This window comes from Triticum urartu, chromosome 3A, assembly GCF_056163025.1.
Source record: "Triticum urartu cultivar PI428250 chromosome 3A, HENAU_Tu73, whole genome shotgun sequence".
NCBI lineage: Eukaryota > Viridiplantae > Streptophyta > Magnoliopsida > Poales > Poaceae > Triticum > Triticum urartu.
Genome location: NC_141875.1, coordinates 727,498,269 through 727,513,577, shown reverse-complemented (window position 1 = coordinate 727,513,577; position 15,309 = coordinate 727,498,269). Strand labels below are relative to the sequence as shown.

General features: G+C 46.9%; 1 protein-coding gene across 1 annotated transcript in view; it reads right to left on the bottom strand.

The window, feature by feature from the left end:
• The window catches only part of LOC125547326 (putative Histone-lysine N-methyltransferase ATXR5), an 82,112-nt gene that overhangs the window by 32,241 nt on the left and 34,562 nt on the right, over positions 1-15,309 (bottom strand). Inside the window, exon 7 of the mRNA XM_087516258.1 lies at positions 4,259-4,272. Within this exon, the coding sequence (XP_087372384.1) occupies positions 4,259-4,272 (14 nt within the window). The remainder of the gene's footprint in view (positions 1-4,258; positions 4,273-15,309) is intronic.

Below are 15,309 nucleotides of genomic sequence, written 5' to 3'. Positions count from 1 at the left end.
AGTTTAAGCTTCCAAACCTGACTTGATGGCCAGGGGCGTAGCTTTCGATCTGCTCCAGGTGGCCGAGCGAATTGGCCCGCAGAGCGAAGCCGCCGAAGACGAAGATCTGCCGGGGAGAAAAGTCTCACCCTGGACCGCATCGTTGTTGATGATCAAAGGAGCCATCGGGCCTAAAGGCGACGACACAGAGGAACTCTCAGTGAAAGCACCAATGTCAGTGTCAAAACCGGCGGATCTCGGGTAGTGGGTCCCGAACTGTGCGTCTAGGCCGGATGGTAACAGGAGGCAGGGAACACGATGTTTTACCCAGGTTCGGGCCCTCTTGATGGAGGTAAAACCCTACGTCCTGCTTGATTAATATTGATGATATGGGTAGTACAAGAGTAGATCTACCACGAGATCAAGGAGGCTAAACCCTAGAAGCTAGCCTATGGTATGATTGTTGTATATGGAGTTGATTGCCTACGGGCTACAACCCTCCGGTTTATATAGACATCGGATAGGGTTAGGGTTACATAGAGTCGGTTACAATGGTAGGAGATCTTGAATATCCGCATCGCCAAGCTTGCCTTCCACGCCAAGGAAAGTCCCATCCGGACACGGGACGAAGTCTTCAATCTTGTATCTTCATAGTCCAGGAGTCCGGCTGAAGGTATAGTCCGGCTACCCGAACACCCCCTAATCCAGGACTCCCTCAATGACCTTTGCTGAAAATAGGACATATGGAGTACCCAAATTTGCCGGAACAGAAGTTAATCAACATTCCGGCAAACTCAAGGGCCTCTCGGGGTACCTACAAATTCATCACGACACGAAGGGCCTCTCAAGGGCCTCAAGCAGCAGCGGCGTCTACCAGGACCCCATTTTTTTGCAACAATCAGAGCAGAGAATTCAGCATATTTCTATACAACAGCACTGTAAAGATGAAGAACAGTTCTACAGCAGCCCGTTTATATACAACAGCAGTACTATAGTTTAGTACCATATGCCTACATTTCAAAATCCAATCATCTCACAATCAAATAAAATTTCCAGAGGCAGAGCCACTGTACAATACTGTATCAAGGCAACAACCTAATTTCAGTAAGGAAATTAACTGAATTTAAAGAGATAAAGCTTCTTGGCTCTCCACACTCTACTCCACTGGAGGCACCAGAACTAATTTGCAATCAACCCTGAACAATAAGTATATTTCAGACATTTGGAACTAAACTAACCTAACTAATCACAACAAGGTGGCATGCATAGAAATCTGGAACTAAAGTGCAATCTGGATTTATAGCACATGCTGCAGCCACTATAGAAGTTATTAACGTAACAATAAAAGCCTTCAAGGGGCAAATAAAGCCATAGTTCAAGTGCTCAAACTCTCAAAGGGACATGTAGGAGCAAACCTTGGAAGCAGCAGGAGCCGATGATGCACTCACCCAGAGGCCTAGCCAGGGAACCTGCATAATCAACAAACACATAAAGCAACCATGAATATAATTAAACACATACATAGGTCAGATTAATCTGCCATGCTAAGTGACAGCATACTAAGGTAGAATAGAAAGCACTACAGCCCATTATCTGTTGTTTGGGCACTACCGCGAACACCTTGACAGATATATATCAGAAGTGCACTGGACAAGAAACAGTAGTACTTTTCTACACAGTAATCACGTGTATATCAGAAGGATACTTTTTCATCAACCTAGAACTAGAACAAATCAACTCAGGTCTCAACCAACATAGTAAAATTAGTATTGTCACCATTAAGACCTACCTGGATCATTTCATTTGTGAACACATTTGATTGTCCAAACATAGTACTCCTAGCATATTCTAGTTGTTGCTAACACTACTCCTAACTGATGTTACCATAAGAGCTAAGATAGCAAAAACTACATAAAGCACTGCAACATCTATCATGAGTGCACAGCTACAACAGCACAGTTGCTACTGGTTCACAAGGATACCATATCAGATCAGAGATCGGGCTCATCGTGCACACTTATCCACCTTCCCCTTGCTCTGCTTGTCGACAATGGCCAGGATCAGCTTCGTGTTCTCATCCAGGTACTGCACGGTTCATGAATGACTGATTTATCACCAAAAACCTATCTATTGTTCCCGAATGACTGATTGTTCCCGAAGAAGAAGGAAGGGGAAGGGGGAGGAGAGGGGAGGGGCTCACCTGCGAATATGTAGTCGAGGTCGTACACGGCGCCGGGGTTGCGCCGGCGAGCTTGCCACCCACCTTGGAGCCGGAACCCTAGGGCTCGGGGCCTGCGCAAGACCACAGCCAGGAGGTGCAGCCGCGCGCGGACAGCGAGGTCGGTGAAGGGGGCGCGGGGGAGCTGCGATGGGGGGCGTGGGGGCGGCGAGGGTGGGCTCAATCTGGGCCTGGACGGGCGGCTTCTTCGCGGGGAAGGAGAGGCAGGGAAGGCAGGGAAGAAGAAGGCGGAGAAGGAGAGGCGGCGGCGTCGCCGACGGCGTGCAGGCGCGGCGGACGGAGGGGGCGGAGCAAGGCGGGGTGGCGGCGTACGGTTGGGGCGGAGGGGGCAAAGTTAGGTCGAGTGGGGATCTGGCGAGGGAGGGGAATAGGTGGAGTGGGGGAGGGTTAGCAATGGCGCACCTCCCCCTAGTGCGCCATAAATACGACGATAGCGATGGCGCACCTCCCCCTCGTGTGCCATTAGAATTTTGTTTTGATTACAGTTCGAGCACTCAGGTTATATTCCCCCTAACCGTATCCCCATCACAACACACACACTAGCTCGACTGGTCAACACGCAGCACACACACTAGGAGGTCTTGGGTTCGATTCCTAGGCTCCCCAATTTTTGTTTTTATGCATTTTTTTCTTTGCACATATCTTTTTATCCATGCATCCAAATATAACATGTCACATATGCTAGATGCTCAGAATTTCATCTAGAAAAATAATATGCAATTTGTTGCCATGTTAACAACATTTAAAATGTTGTTTGATATATATTTGTGTTTAAATATGTTCAAACTTGTTTAAATCATAACAGTGATGTTTTTTTATAAAAACAGTAATAACTTGTTTAAATTTGTTTTTTTGCAATTTTAGTTGCATTCATTTGTGACGGTGGAGCGGGATGGGGAGGGTGCGGGGGAGAGGGTGCGGGGGGTCGGCGGCGACGGCCGGCGGAGCGGGGGAGAGGGTGCGAGGGGTGCTCGGTGGCGAGGGGGACCGGATCTGGCGAGGTGGGATAGCGATCGAGATGGAGGGGGATCGAGATCGAGTGTCCATGAAATTTAAAAAATATTCATGAGTTCAAAATTAAAGTGCCCATGAAATACAATCGAGAATTGAAGGCTACGATTTAAATACAATCGATCTTAGCTAGCTATCTTTACACAATCTTCTTGCCCTTCTTTTTCGCAAATGGAGTTCTTCTGTGGAACGGACGTCCTTTAGGTAGGGTGGTCCTGCTTCTTGTGGTGTATGCTGCTACTTCATCGTCGTCGTCATGTTCGATCTTCGGGTCGCCGTACTTGTCGAAGTCTTGCTCATTGGCTACTCCATCCATTCCGATGATCTTCCTTTTGCCTCTCCTCACGACAACACGACTTGGCTTTGACGGGTCGGTAATGAAGAAGCATTGGTCCACTTGGGAAGCCAGTACCCATGGCTCATTTTTCACGGTGACGTTTGCGCCTGCGGTCTTGGATTTGGCTTCGAGTATAACCATGGTGGTGAAATACCGGTCTCCTTTTAGGACGCTCTTGGCCCATCTGACACGGAACATCGGGACCTTCTCTCCAGCGTAGCTCAGCTCCCAGATCTCCTCGATCCTTCCGTGGTATCTGTCCTTGTCGTTACCGGTGTAGGATTCCATCGTTACCCCGGAGTTCTGATAACCATCGCTCTTCATGTCCTTGTCCTCGGTGTAGAATGTGTAGCCGTTGATATCGTACGCCTCATAGGTCATCAGGTTGTGCTCGGCGCCCTGTGACAAGGCGAATATGAGTTGTTCTTCCGCGGAAGAATCCTCATGTAAAGGGTATGACAGAAGCTTCTGCTTGAACCAACGCATGACACATGAGTTGTGCTCTTTGATTATATCTCCGTCCATCCTCTGTTGGCCTCGGTCACTGTACGTCTTCTCAATAAAGGTTTTTTGCTCTACCACCCAAGGATCGACCACGTCTATGTGTTGTAGCGCGACTAGGTTTGCTCTTTCAAAGTCGGCGAGTCGACCCTCGAAGTCGACATGCATTTCGCGGCGACCCTCACGGTGACCCCATCCAGCGAGCCTGCCGAGGTGCTTGTTGACGGGCAGACCAACGGGGTTCTCGATGCCTAGATAATTCGTGCAGTAGGAGATGCACTCTTCGGTCAGAAAGCCCCTGGCTATGCTTCCCTCTAGACGTGACATGTTGCGAACGTATCCTTTGATGACACCATTCATCCTTTCGAACGGCATCATGCTATGCAGGAACGTCGGCCCGAGTTGGATGATATCCTCCACGATATGGACCAGCAGATGCACCATAACATCGAAGAATGCGGGCGGGAAGTACATCTCAAGCTCGCATAGTATCACCACGATCTCTTCCTGTAGCCTTCTGAGTTGCCTCACGCTAACCGACTTCCGAGAGATGACGTCGAAAAAGTTGCATAGGCCAAATAGCGTTTCACGGACATGCGCGTCCATGATCCCACGGATTGCAACTGGAAGTATCTGCGTCATCAGCACGTGACAGTCGTGAGACTTCATCCCGCTGAACTTCTGCTTTGCTGGGTCTAGGTATCAGCTTATCTTCGCCGCGTAACCGTAAGGAAGTTTTACTCCTACGAGGCAGGTGAAAAACTGCTCGATCTCCTCCTGACTTAGAGTGAAGCACGCGGGAGGGTAGTCATTTCCCGTCTTCTTGGCCTTTTTGCCTTTGCGATGACTTTCTGTGTCCTGCTTCGCCTCATCATCATCATCATTAGCGTGAAGCTCCTGCCTGATGCCTCATCATCATCATCATCTGACCGTACGTGTGTTGAACGCGGAGGTGCCGTCCGTTCGGCGCTAGGATCTCCGGTGATTTGGATCACGTCGAGTACGACTTCCTCATCCCCGTTCTTTGAACGCTTCCGCGCTTGATCTACAAAGGTATGTAGATGCAATCCAATCACTCGTTGCTAGATGAACTCCTAGATGGATCTTGGTGAAACCGTAGGAAAATTTTTGTTTTCTGCAAGTTCCCCAACAGTGGTCTCAGAGCTAGGTCTATGCGTAGTTCCTTTTGCACGAGTAGAACACAATTTGTTGTGGGCGTAGATGTTGTCAACTTTCTTGCCGCTACTAGTCTTATTTTTCTTCAACGGTATTGTGGGATGAAGCGGCCCGGACCAACCTTACACGTACGCTTACGTGAGACCGGTTCCACCGACTGACATGCACTAGTTGCATAAGGTGGCTGGCGGGTGTCTGTCTCTCCCACTTTAGTTGGAGCGGATTTGATGAAAAGGGTCCTTATGAAGGGTAAATAGAAGTTGACAAATCACGTTGTGGCTTTCACGTAGGTAAGAAAACGTTCTTGCTAGAACCCTATTTCAGCCACGTAAAACTTGCAACAACAATTAGAGGACGTCTAACTTGTTTTTGCAGCAAGTGCTTTGTGATATGATATGGCTAAAGTTGTGATGAATGATGAATGATATATGTGATGTATGAGATGTTCATGCTATTGTAATAGGAATCACGACTTGCATGTCGATGAGTATGACAACCGGCAGGAGCCATAGGAGTTGTCTTTATTTTTTGTATGACCTGCGTGTCATTGAGAAACGCCATGTAAATTACTTTACTTTATTGCTAAGCGTGTTAGCCATAGTAGTAGAAGTAATAGTTGGCGAGCAACTTCATGGAGACACGATGATGGAGATCATGATGATGGAGATCATGGTGTCATGCTGGTGACAAGATGATCATGGAGCCCCAAGATGGAGATCAAAGGAGCTATGTGATATTGGCCATATCATGTCACTATTATTATTTGATTGCATGTGATGTTTATCATGTTTCTGCATCTTGTTTACTTAGAACGACGTTAGTAAATAAGATGATCCCTCATAATAATTTCAAGAAAGTGTTCCCCCTAACTGTGCACCATTGCGACAGTTCGTTGTTTCGAAGCACCACGTGATTATCGGGTGTTAGATTCCAACGTTCACATACAACGGGTGTAAGACAGATTTACACATGCAAACACTTAGGTTGACTTGACGAGCCTAGCATGTACAGACATGGCCTCGGAACACAGAAGACCGAAAGGTCGAGCATGAGTCGTATAGAAGATACGATCAACATGAAGATGTTCACCGATGTTAACTAGTCCGTCTCACGTGATGATCGGACACGGCCTAGTTAACTCGGATCATGTTATACTTAGATTACTGGAGGGATGTCTATCTAAGTGGGAGTTCATTGAATAATTTGATTAGATGAACTTAATTATCATGAACTTAGTCTAAAAAATTTACAATATGTCTTGTAGATCAAATGGCCAACGTAGTCCTCAACTTCAACGCGTTCCTAGAGAAAACCAAGCTGAAAGACGATGGCAGCAACTACACGGACTGGGTCCGAAACCTGAGGATCATCCTCATAGCTGCCAAGAAAGATTATGTCCTACAAGCACCGCTAGGTGACGCACCTGTTCTCCCTACAGAACAAGACGTTATGAACGCTTGGCAGGCACGTACCGATGACTACTCCCTCGTTCAGTGCGGCATGCTTTATAGCTTAGAGCCGGGGCTCCAAAAGCGTTTTGAGGGACACGGAGCATATGAGATGTTCGAAGAGCTGAAAATGGTTTTCCAAGCTCATGCCCGGGTCGAGAGATATCAAGTCTCCGACAAGTTCTTCAGCTGTAAGATGGAGGAGAACAGTTCTGTCAGTGAGCACATACTCACTATGTCTGGGTTGCATAACCGCTTGAATCAGCTGGGAGTTAATCTCCCGGATGACGCAGTCATTGACAGAATCCTTCAGTCGCTTCCACCGAGCTACAAGAGCTTTGTGATGAACTTCAATATGCAGGGGATGGAAAAGACCATTCCTGAAGTATTTGCAATGCTGAAATCAGCAGAGGTAGAAGTCAAAAAGGAACATCAAGTGTTGATGGTGAATAAAACCACTAAGTTCAAGAAGGGCAAGGGTAAGAAAGCCTTCAAGAAGGACGGCAAGGAGTTGCCGCGCCCGGCAAGCAAGCTGCCGGGAAGAAGCCAAAGAATGGACCCAAGCCTGAGACTGAGTGCTTTTATTGCAAGGGAAGTGGTCACTGGAAGCGGAACTGCCCCAAATACTTAGCGGACAAGAAGGCCGGCATCACGAAAGGTATATGTGATATACATGTAATTGATGTGTACCTTACCAGTACTCGTAGTAGCTCCTGGGTATTTGATACCGGTGCGGTTGCTCACATTTGTAACTCAAAACAGGAGCTGCGGAATAAGCGGAGACTGGCAAAGGACGAGGTAACGATGCGCGTCGGGAATGGTTCCAAGGTCAATGTGATCGCCGTCGGCACGCTACCTCTACGTTTACCTTCGGGATTAGTTTTAAACCTTAATAATTGTTATTTAGTGCCAGCTTTGAGCATGAACATTGTATCAGGATCTCGTTTAATTCGAGATGGCTACTCATTTAAATCCGAGAATAATGGTTGTTCTATTTATATGAGAGATATGTTTTATGGTCATGCCCCGATGGTGAATGGTTTATTCTTAATGAATCTCGAGCGTAATGCTACACATGTTCATAGTGTGAGTACCAAAAGATGTAAGATTGATAATGATGGTCCCACATACTTGTGGCACTGCCGCCTTGGTCACATAGGTGTCAAACGCATGAAGAAGCTCCATGCTGATGGACTTTTAGAGTCTCTTGATTACAAATCATTTGACACGTGCGAACCATGCCTCATGGGTAAAATGACCAAGACTCCATTCTCAGGAACAATGGAGCGAGCAACCAACTTATTGGAAATCATACATACTGATGTGTGCGGTCCAATGAGTGTTGAGGCTCGCGGTGGCTATCGTTATGTTCTCACCCTCACTGATGACTTGAGTAGATATGGGTATGTCTACTTAATGAAACACAAGTCTGAGACCTTTGAAAAGTTCAAGGAATTTCAGAGTGAGGTTGAGAATCAACGTGACAGGAAAATCAAGTTCCTGCGATCAGATCGTGGAGGAGAATACTTGAGTCACGAGTTTGGCACACACTTAAGAAAATATGGAATAGTTTCACAACTCACGCCGCCTGGAACACCTCAGCGTAACGGTGTGTCCGAACGTCGTAATCGCACTCTATTAGATATGGTGCGATCTATGATGTCTCTTACCGATTTACCGCTATCTTTTTGGGGCTATGCTTTAGAGACTGCCGCATTCACTTTAAATAGGGCTCCATCGAAATCTGTTGAGACGACACCGTATGAATTATGGTTTGGGAAGAAACCTAAGTTGTCGTTTCTAAAAGTTTGGGGATGCGATGCTTATGTCAAGAAACATCAACCTGAAAAGCTCGAACCCAAGTCGGAAAAATGCGTCTTCATAGGATACCCTAAAGAAACTATTGGGTATACCTTCTACCTCAGATCCGAAGGCAAGATCTTTGTTGCCAAGAATGGGTCCTTTCTAGAGAAGGAGTTTCTCTCAAAAGAAGTAAGTGGGAGGAAAGTAGAACTTGATGAAGTATTACCTCTTGAACCGGAAAATGGCGCAACTCGAGAAAATGTTCCTGAGGTGCCTGCACCGACTAGAGAGGAAGTTAATGATGATGATCAAGATACTTCTGATCAAGCTCCTACTGAAATTCGAAGGTCCACAAGGACACATTCCGCACCAGATTGGTACGGCAACCCTGTCTTGGAAATCATGTTGTTAGACAACGGTGAACCTTCGAACTATGAAGAAGCGATGGCGGGCCCGGATTCTGACAAATGGCTGGAAGCCATGAAATCCGAGATAGGATCCATGTATGAAAACGAAGTATGGACTTTGACTGACTTGCCCGTAGAGCGGCGAGCCATAGAAAATAAATGGATCTTTAAGAAGAAGACAGACGCGGATGGTAATGTGACCATCTATAAAGCTCGGCTTGTCGCTAAGGGTTATCGACAAGTTGAAGGGGTTGACTATGATGAGACTTTCTCACCGGTAGCGAAGCTAAAGTCCGTCCGAATCATGTTCGCAATTGCCGCATTCTATGATTATGAGATATGGCAAATGGACGTCAAAACAGCATTCCTTAATGCTTTCCTTAAGGAAGAATTGTGTATGATGCAGCCGGAAGGTTTTGTCGATCCTAAATATGCTGACAAGGTGTGCAAGCTCCAACGCTCGATTTATGGGCTGGTGCAAGCATCTCGGAGTTGGAACATTCACTTTGATGAGATGATCAAAGCGTTTGGGTTTACGCAGACTTATGGAGAAGCCTGCGTTTACAAGAAAGTGAGTGGGAGCTCTGTAGCATTTCTCATATTATATGTAGATGACATACTTTTGATGGGAAATGATATAGAACTTTTGGACAGCATTAAGGCCTACTTGAATAAGAGTTTTTCAATGAAGGACCTTGGAGAAGCTGCTTATATATTAGGCATCAAGATCTATAGAGATAGATCAAGACGCCTCATAGGTCTTTCACAAAGCACATACCTTGATAAGATATTGAAGAAGTTCAATATGGACCAGTCTAAGAAGGGGTTCTTGCCTATGTTGCAAGGTGTGAAATTGAGCTCAGCTCAATGTCCGACCACGGCAGAAGATATAGAAGAGATGAGTGTCATCCCCTATGCCTCAGCCATAAGGTCTATTATGTATGCCATGCTGTGTACCAGACCTGATGTAAACATTGCCGTAAGTTTGGTAGGTAGGTACCAAAGTAATCCCGGCAAGGAACACTGGACAGCGGTCAAGAATATCCTGAAGTACCTGAAAAGGACTAAGGAAATGTTTCTCGTTTATGGAGGTGACGAAGAGCTCTTCGTAAAAGGTTACGTCGACGCTAGCTTCGACACAGATCTGGATGACTCCAAGTCACAAACCGGATACGTGTATATTTTGAATGGTGGGGCAGTAAGCTGGTGCAGTTGCAAGCAGAGCGTCATGGCGGGATCTACATGTGAAGCGGAGTACATGGCAGCCTCGGAGGCAGCGCATGAAGCAATTTGGGTGAAGGAGTTCATCACCGACCTAGGAGTCATACCCAATGCGTCGGGGCCGATCAAGCTCTTCTGTGACAACACTGGAGCTATTGCACTTGCCAAGGAGCCCAGGTTTCACAAGAAGACAAGGCACATCAAGCGTCGCTTCAACTCCATTCGTGAAAATGTTCAAGATGGAGACATAGATATTTGTAAAGTACATACGGACCTGAATGTAGCAGATCCGTTGACTAAACCTCTCCCTAGAGCAAAACATGATCAACACCAGAATTCCATGGGTGTTCGATTCATCAAAATGTAACTAGATTATTGACTCTAGTGCAAGTGGGAGACTGTTGGAAATATGCCCTAGAGGCAATAATAAAAGTATTATTATTATATTTCCTTGTTCATGATAATTGTCTTTATTCATGCTATAATTGTGTTATCCGGAAATTGTAATACATGTGTGAATAATAGACACCAACATGTCCCTAGTAAGCCTCTAGTTGACTAGCTCGTTGATCAACAGATAGTCATGGTTTCCTGACTATGGACATTGGATGTCATTGATAACGAGATCACATCATTAGGAGAATGATGTGATGGACAAGACCCAATCCTAAACATAGCATAAGATCGTATAGTTCGTTTGCTAGAGTTTTCCAATGTCAAGTATCTTTTCCTTAGACCATGAGATCGTGTAACTCCCGAATACCGTAGGAGTGCTTTGGGTGTACCAAACGTCACAACGTAACTGGGTGACTATAAAGGTATACTACGGGTATCTCCGAAAGTGTCTGTTGGGTTGACACGGATCAAGACTGGGATTTTTCACTCCGTATGACGGAGAGGTATCACTGGGCCCACTCGGTAATGCATCATCATAATGAGCTCAAAGTGACCAAGTGTCTGGTCACGGGATCGTGCATTACAGTACGAGTAAAGTGACTTGCCGGTAACAAGATTGAACGAGGTATTGGGATACCGACAATCGAATCTCGGGCAAGTAACATACCGATTGACGAAGGGAATTGTGTACAGGGTTGCTTGAATCCTCGACATCGTGGTTCATCCGATGAGATCATCGAGGAGCATGTGGGAGCCAACATGGGTATCCAGATCCCGCTGTTGGTTATTGACCGGAGAGCAATCTCGGTCATGTCTACATGTCTCCCGAACCCGTAGGGTCTACACACTTAAGGTTCGGTGACGCTAGGGTTGTAGGGATATGTATATGCAGTAACCCGAGTGTTGTTCGGAGTCCCGGATGAGATCCCGGACGTCACGAGAAGTTCCGGAATGGTCCGGAGGTAAAGGATTATATATAGGAAGTGCTATTTCGGCCGTCGGGACAAGTTTCGGGGTCACCGGTATTGTACCGGGACCACCGGAAGGGTCCCGGGGGTCCACCGGGTGGGGCCACCTATCCCGGAGGGCCCCATGGGCTGAAGTGGGAAGGGATCCAGCCCAAAGTGGGCTGGGGCGCCACTTCCCCTAGGGCCCATGCGCCTAGGGTGGGGGAAACCCTAAAGGGGGGGCGCCCCCTTGCTTGGGGGGCAAGCCCCCCACCCCTTGGCCGCCGCCCCCCTAGGAGATTGCATCTCCTAGGGCCGCCGCCCCCCCCCCTAGGCCCCCCTATATATAGTGGGGGGGATGGAGGACCTCTTACCTTTTGCCTTTGGTGCCTCCCTCTCCCTCTCCAACACATCGTCCTCCTCCATAGAGCTTGGCGAAGCCCTGCCGGAGTACTGCAACTCCATCATCACCACGCCGTCGTGCTGCTGCTGGAGCCATCTTCCTCAAACCTCTCCTTCCCCTTGCTGGATCAAGAAGGAGGAGACGTTACGCTGACCGTACGTGTGTTGAACGCGGAGGTGCCATCCGTTCGGCGCTAGGATCTCCGGTGATTTGGATCACGTCGAGTACGACTTCCTCATCCCCGTTCTTTGAATGCTTCCGCGCGTGATCTACAAAGGTATGTAGATGCAATCCAATCACTCGTTGCTAGATGAACTCCTAGATGGATCTTGGTGATACCGTAGGAAAAATTTTGTTTTCTGCAACGTTCCCCAACATAAGGCTCTTCAGCTTGCATCTTCGACATGGACATCTTATCTCCGTCTCGTTCTTTTGAAGCATCTCGGCCTTCGCGGAGCTCAAAAACCTATTCACGATGCCTTCGGTCATCATGCGGACCATGGTCGCCTGCGGGGTAGAGCAAAACGATATTTTAGAACCAAGAAAAAATTTGGCATGACTTTCCCTAAAAATAGGACCAAAAAGAATGCATAGTGCCAAAATTCTCGCCAAAACGGAAATGAATCAACATTCCGGCAAAATATTGGCAACTATCGCATTTCAAATACCGGTACCTGCAAACACAAACATATATGCAACACCACAAACATATGCAACACCACAAACATACATAGATCTAGCTAGGCCACAAAAAGTGCATGTGCACGTTGTTGGAGCGAGCTAGGGAGAAAAAAGTAGATCTACAACATGAAGATAGCTTTCCCCTTACTTACCTATCAAAAAAGGTAATTTCACCTCTTAATTTTGATGAATTTATGGTGCAAATGAGGTGAGGAGGAGGAGGCAGCCGACAAGCTTGGAGAAGGAGGTGGAGGGAATGAAGTGGGGAAAGTGAGTGTGTAGGTGTGACTGTCCAAAATATCTAGCTGGTCCCAGGTTACTAATGGCGCACCACACAGCCATGCACCATTAGTAACCCAACATACTAATGGCGCACCTCCTGGCCGTGCGCCATTAGTAGTTTTGCAAAAAAAAGTGTATATATATATATATATACTAATGGCGCACCGTGGCATAGTGCGCCATTACTAGTTTAAACTAGTAATGGCGCACTTTGCAACGGTGCGCCATTAGTAGTTTTGCAAAAAAATAGAATAAAAAAATACAGTAGTGGCGCACTCCATGGCTGGTGCGCCATTACTAGTTAGAACTACTAATGGCGCACTTTTCCAGGATGCGCCATTAGTATGTTTGGAAAAATGAAAAAAAAATGTTACTTGTGGCGCACCTTGTGCCTGGTGCGCCATTAGTGTCTTCCACACTAATGGTGCGCCATTAGTATATAGTAGTGGCGCACCACTTCTCTGGTGCGGCATTAGTGTCAATTTCATCTATAGCCCTTTTCCTAGTAGTGGATGCAGCTTATTTAACTACAAAGATTCAAAATTTTCAAAAAATTCAGAATTTTTTGCTCGGTATGAGTGTTTGGGGGAGCGGTAAACATGGTAACCGCACGGTAACCGAATATTTCAAGCGGTTACCAAAACCATGGTGTCGATCAGGCGGTTGGCGGTTCGGGTCGCGTGCGGTGAGCAAAGAACTCGAGAACAGGGGAACTGGGCGGCGCTGCCAGTTCGTGTCCCCTGATCGATGGAATTTTTTCTGGCGAGATGGATTTTTTTGAACATCAATACAGACACAAGCGCTCATATACACGTGCATACACTCACCCCTATGAACGCACACACGCACACCCAACCCCTATGAGCACCTCCGAAAGACTGAGCCGGCATATCATCTTAAAATTTACAAAGTCACCGTAGGCACCTCGTCGTCGACGGGAACGTATCCTCCCACTGAATGCGCATTGCCGAAAATCCTAAAATAAATCCAGGAATAAATGCAAGCATCAGGATTTGAACCCTGGTAGGTTGAGAATACCACAGTCTCTTTAGCCATCCAACCACAGGTTGGTTTGCTTCTGGGCGAGATGGATGGGTATGTCCTGCAGCGAATTGGGCCAATAGGCCATGCTGGTGAGGGGAAATAGACGATGGGTTGCCTCTGCTTTTGGGTTGAATTGCTTAACTACCACATTTTGGAGTATCAGTATCGTTTTTCCTTATTCAACATATTATATATACCTAGTTTTTTGACAAAAATAATGGGTATTCAAGTGAATACCCTTGAATTAAGGTGGGCCCGTCCCTGGCCTGCATAGAGGCATTAGGACCTTGGATAGTGTGCACTTCCGCACTAACAGCAAAGCACCAAAAAGGGGAAACACCGTAAATAAAAACCTTGCATTTTTACGCCATTGAAACTTCGTTCAATTAGGCCGGATAGTAATTTAGACTAGTAACATTCATATGTTACTAGTCCATGTTACTACATCCATAACTGTAGTAACTTATGGGTGGTATCATGCAACGTTCATTTATTTAGATGCAGACTCATTTTGCCTCGGGACATGTTATGTTATGGTAATAGATTATGTTACCATAAATATCTCTGTCCTCACTAAATATTTCTCACATACAAATTTTCCTTAGAGTGTTTTATGTTACTAGCTAAGTTAATTCAACTATGGAAAGCACCCTATACTCAGAAGTCAGTAAACTTTCAAAGAAAGAAAAAATCATGGTACTGTTAGCTGGCGCGTGCAACTAATGTACACGACTCCTGCTGAAACCCAGCTGCACACAGATCAGATCTAAGCGAGCCTCGGGAAACCCTTCCCTGCCCAACTTCCCCATTACTCATTCCAGTCCAGTCGAATCCTACGTGACAAGCTAAACAATTGTAACAAAAACAGTGGCAAGTCGCACCGGTATACACTGAGTGGCTTAAGGGTCTGGACCAGCCGCCTATGTTCCATGCCATCTTCGCCATCGGTGGCACCGAGTACAGCTCGTCGGCATAAGGTTACGACATGAGCAACAAGGCGGGGGACCTCCCACCAGGGCAGCCTTCGTCGACCTCGCCGCAAAGGCGACATTATAGGGCTACTCTACTACTCTTCAACTTATGCCTGGCGCGTATGTCTAAGGCCTACTTAGCTGGTTCCCTTTCTTTCAAGATTCGAGGTCCCCATCTGGTTAGTTCAAGATGTGTGCGTTGTCACTGCTCCTCGGTACTTCTCTGCTCTGGTGCCATGTTCACTAGTAGAAAACAGGGCTTTGGTCCAGGCCAGGTCAGCCCATTAGTCCCGGTTCAGTCTAGAACCGGGACCAATGTGGGCATTGGTCCCGGTTCGTGAGCCCAGGGGCCGGCCGGGCCACGTGGGCCATTGGTCCCGGTTCATCTGGACCTTTTGGTCCCGGTTGGTGGGACGAATCGGGACCAATGGACCTCGCTCCTGACCCACCACCATTGGTCCCG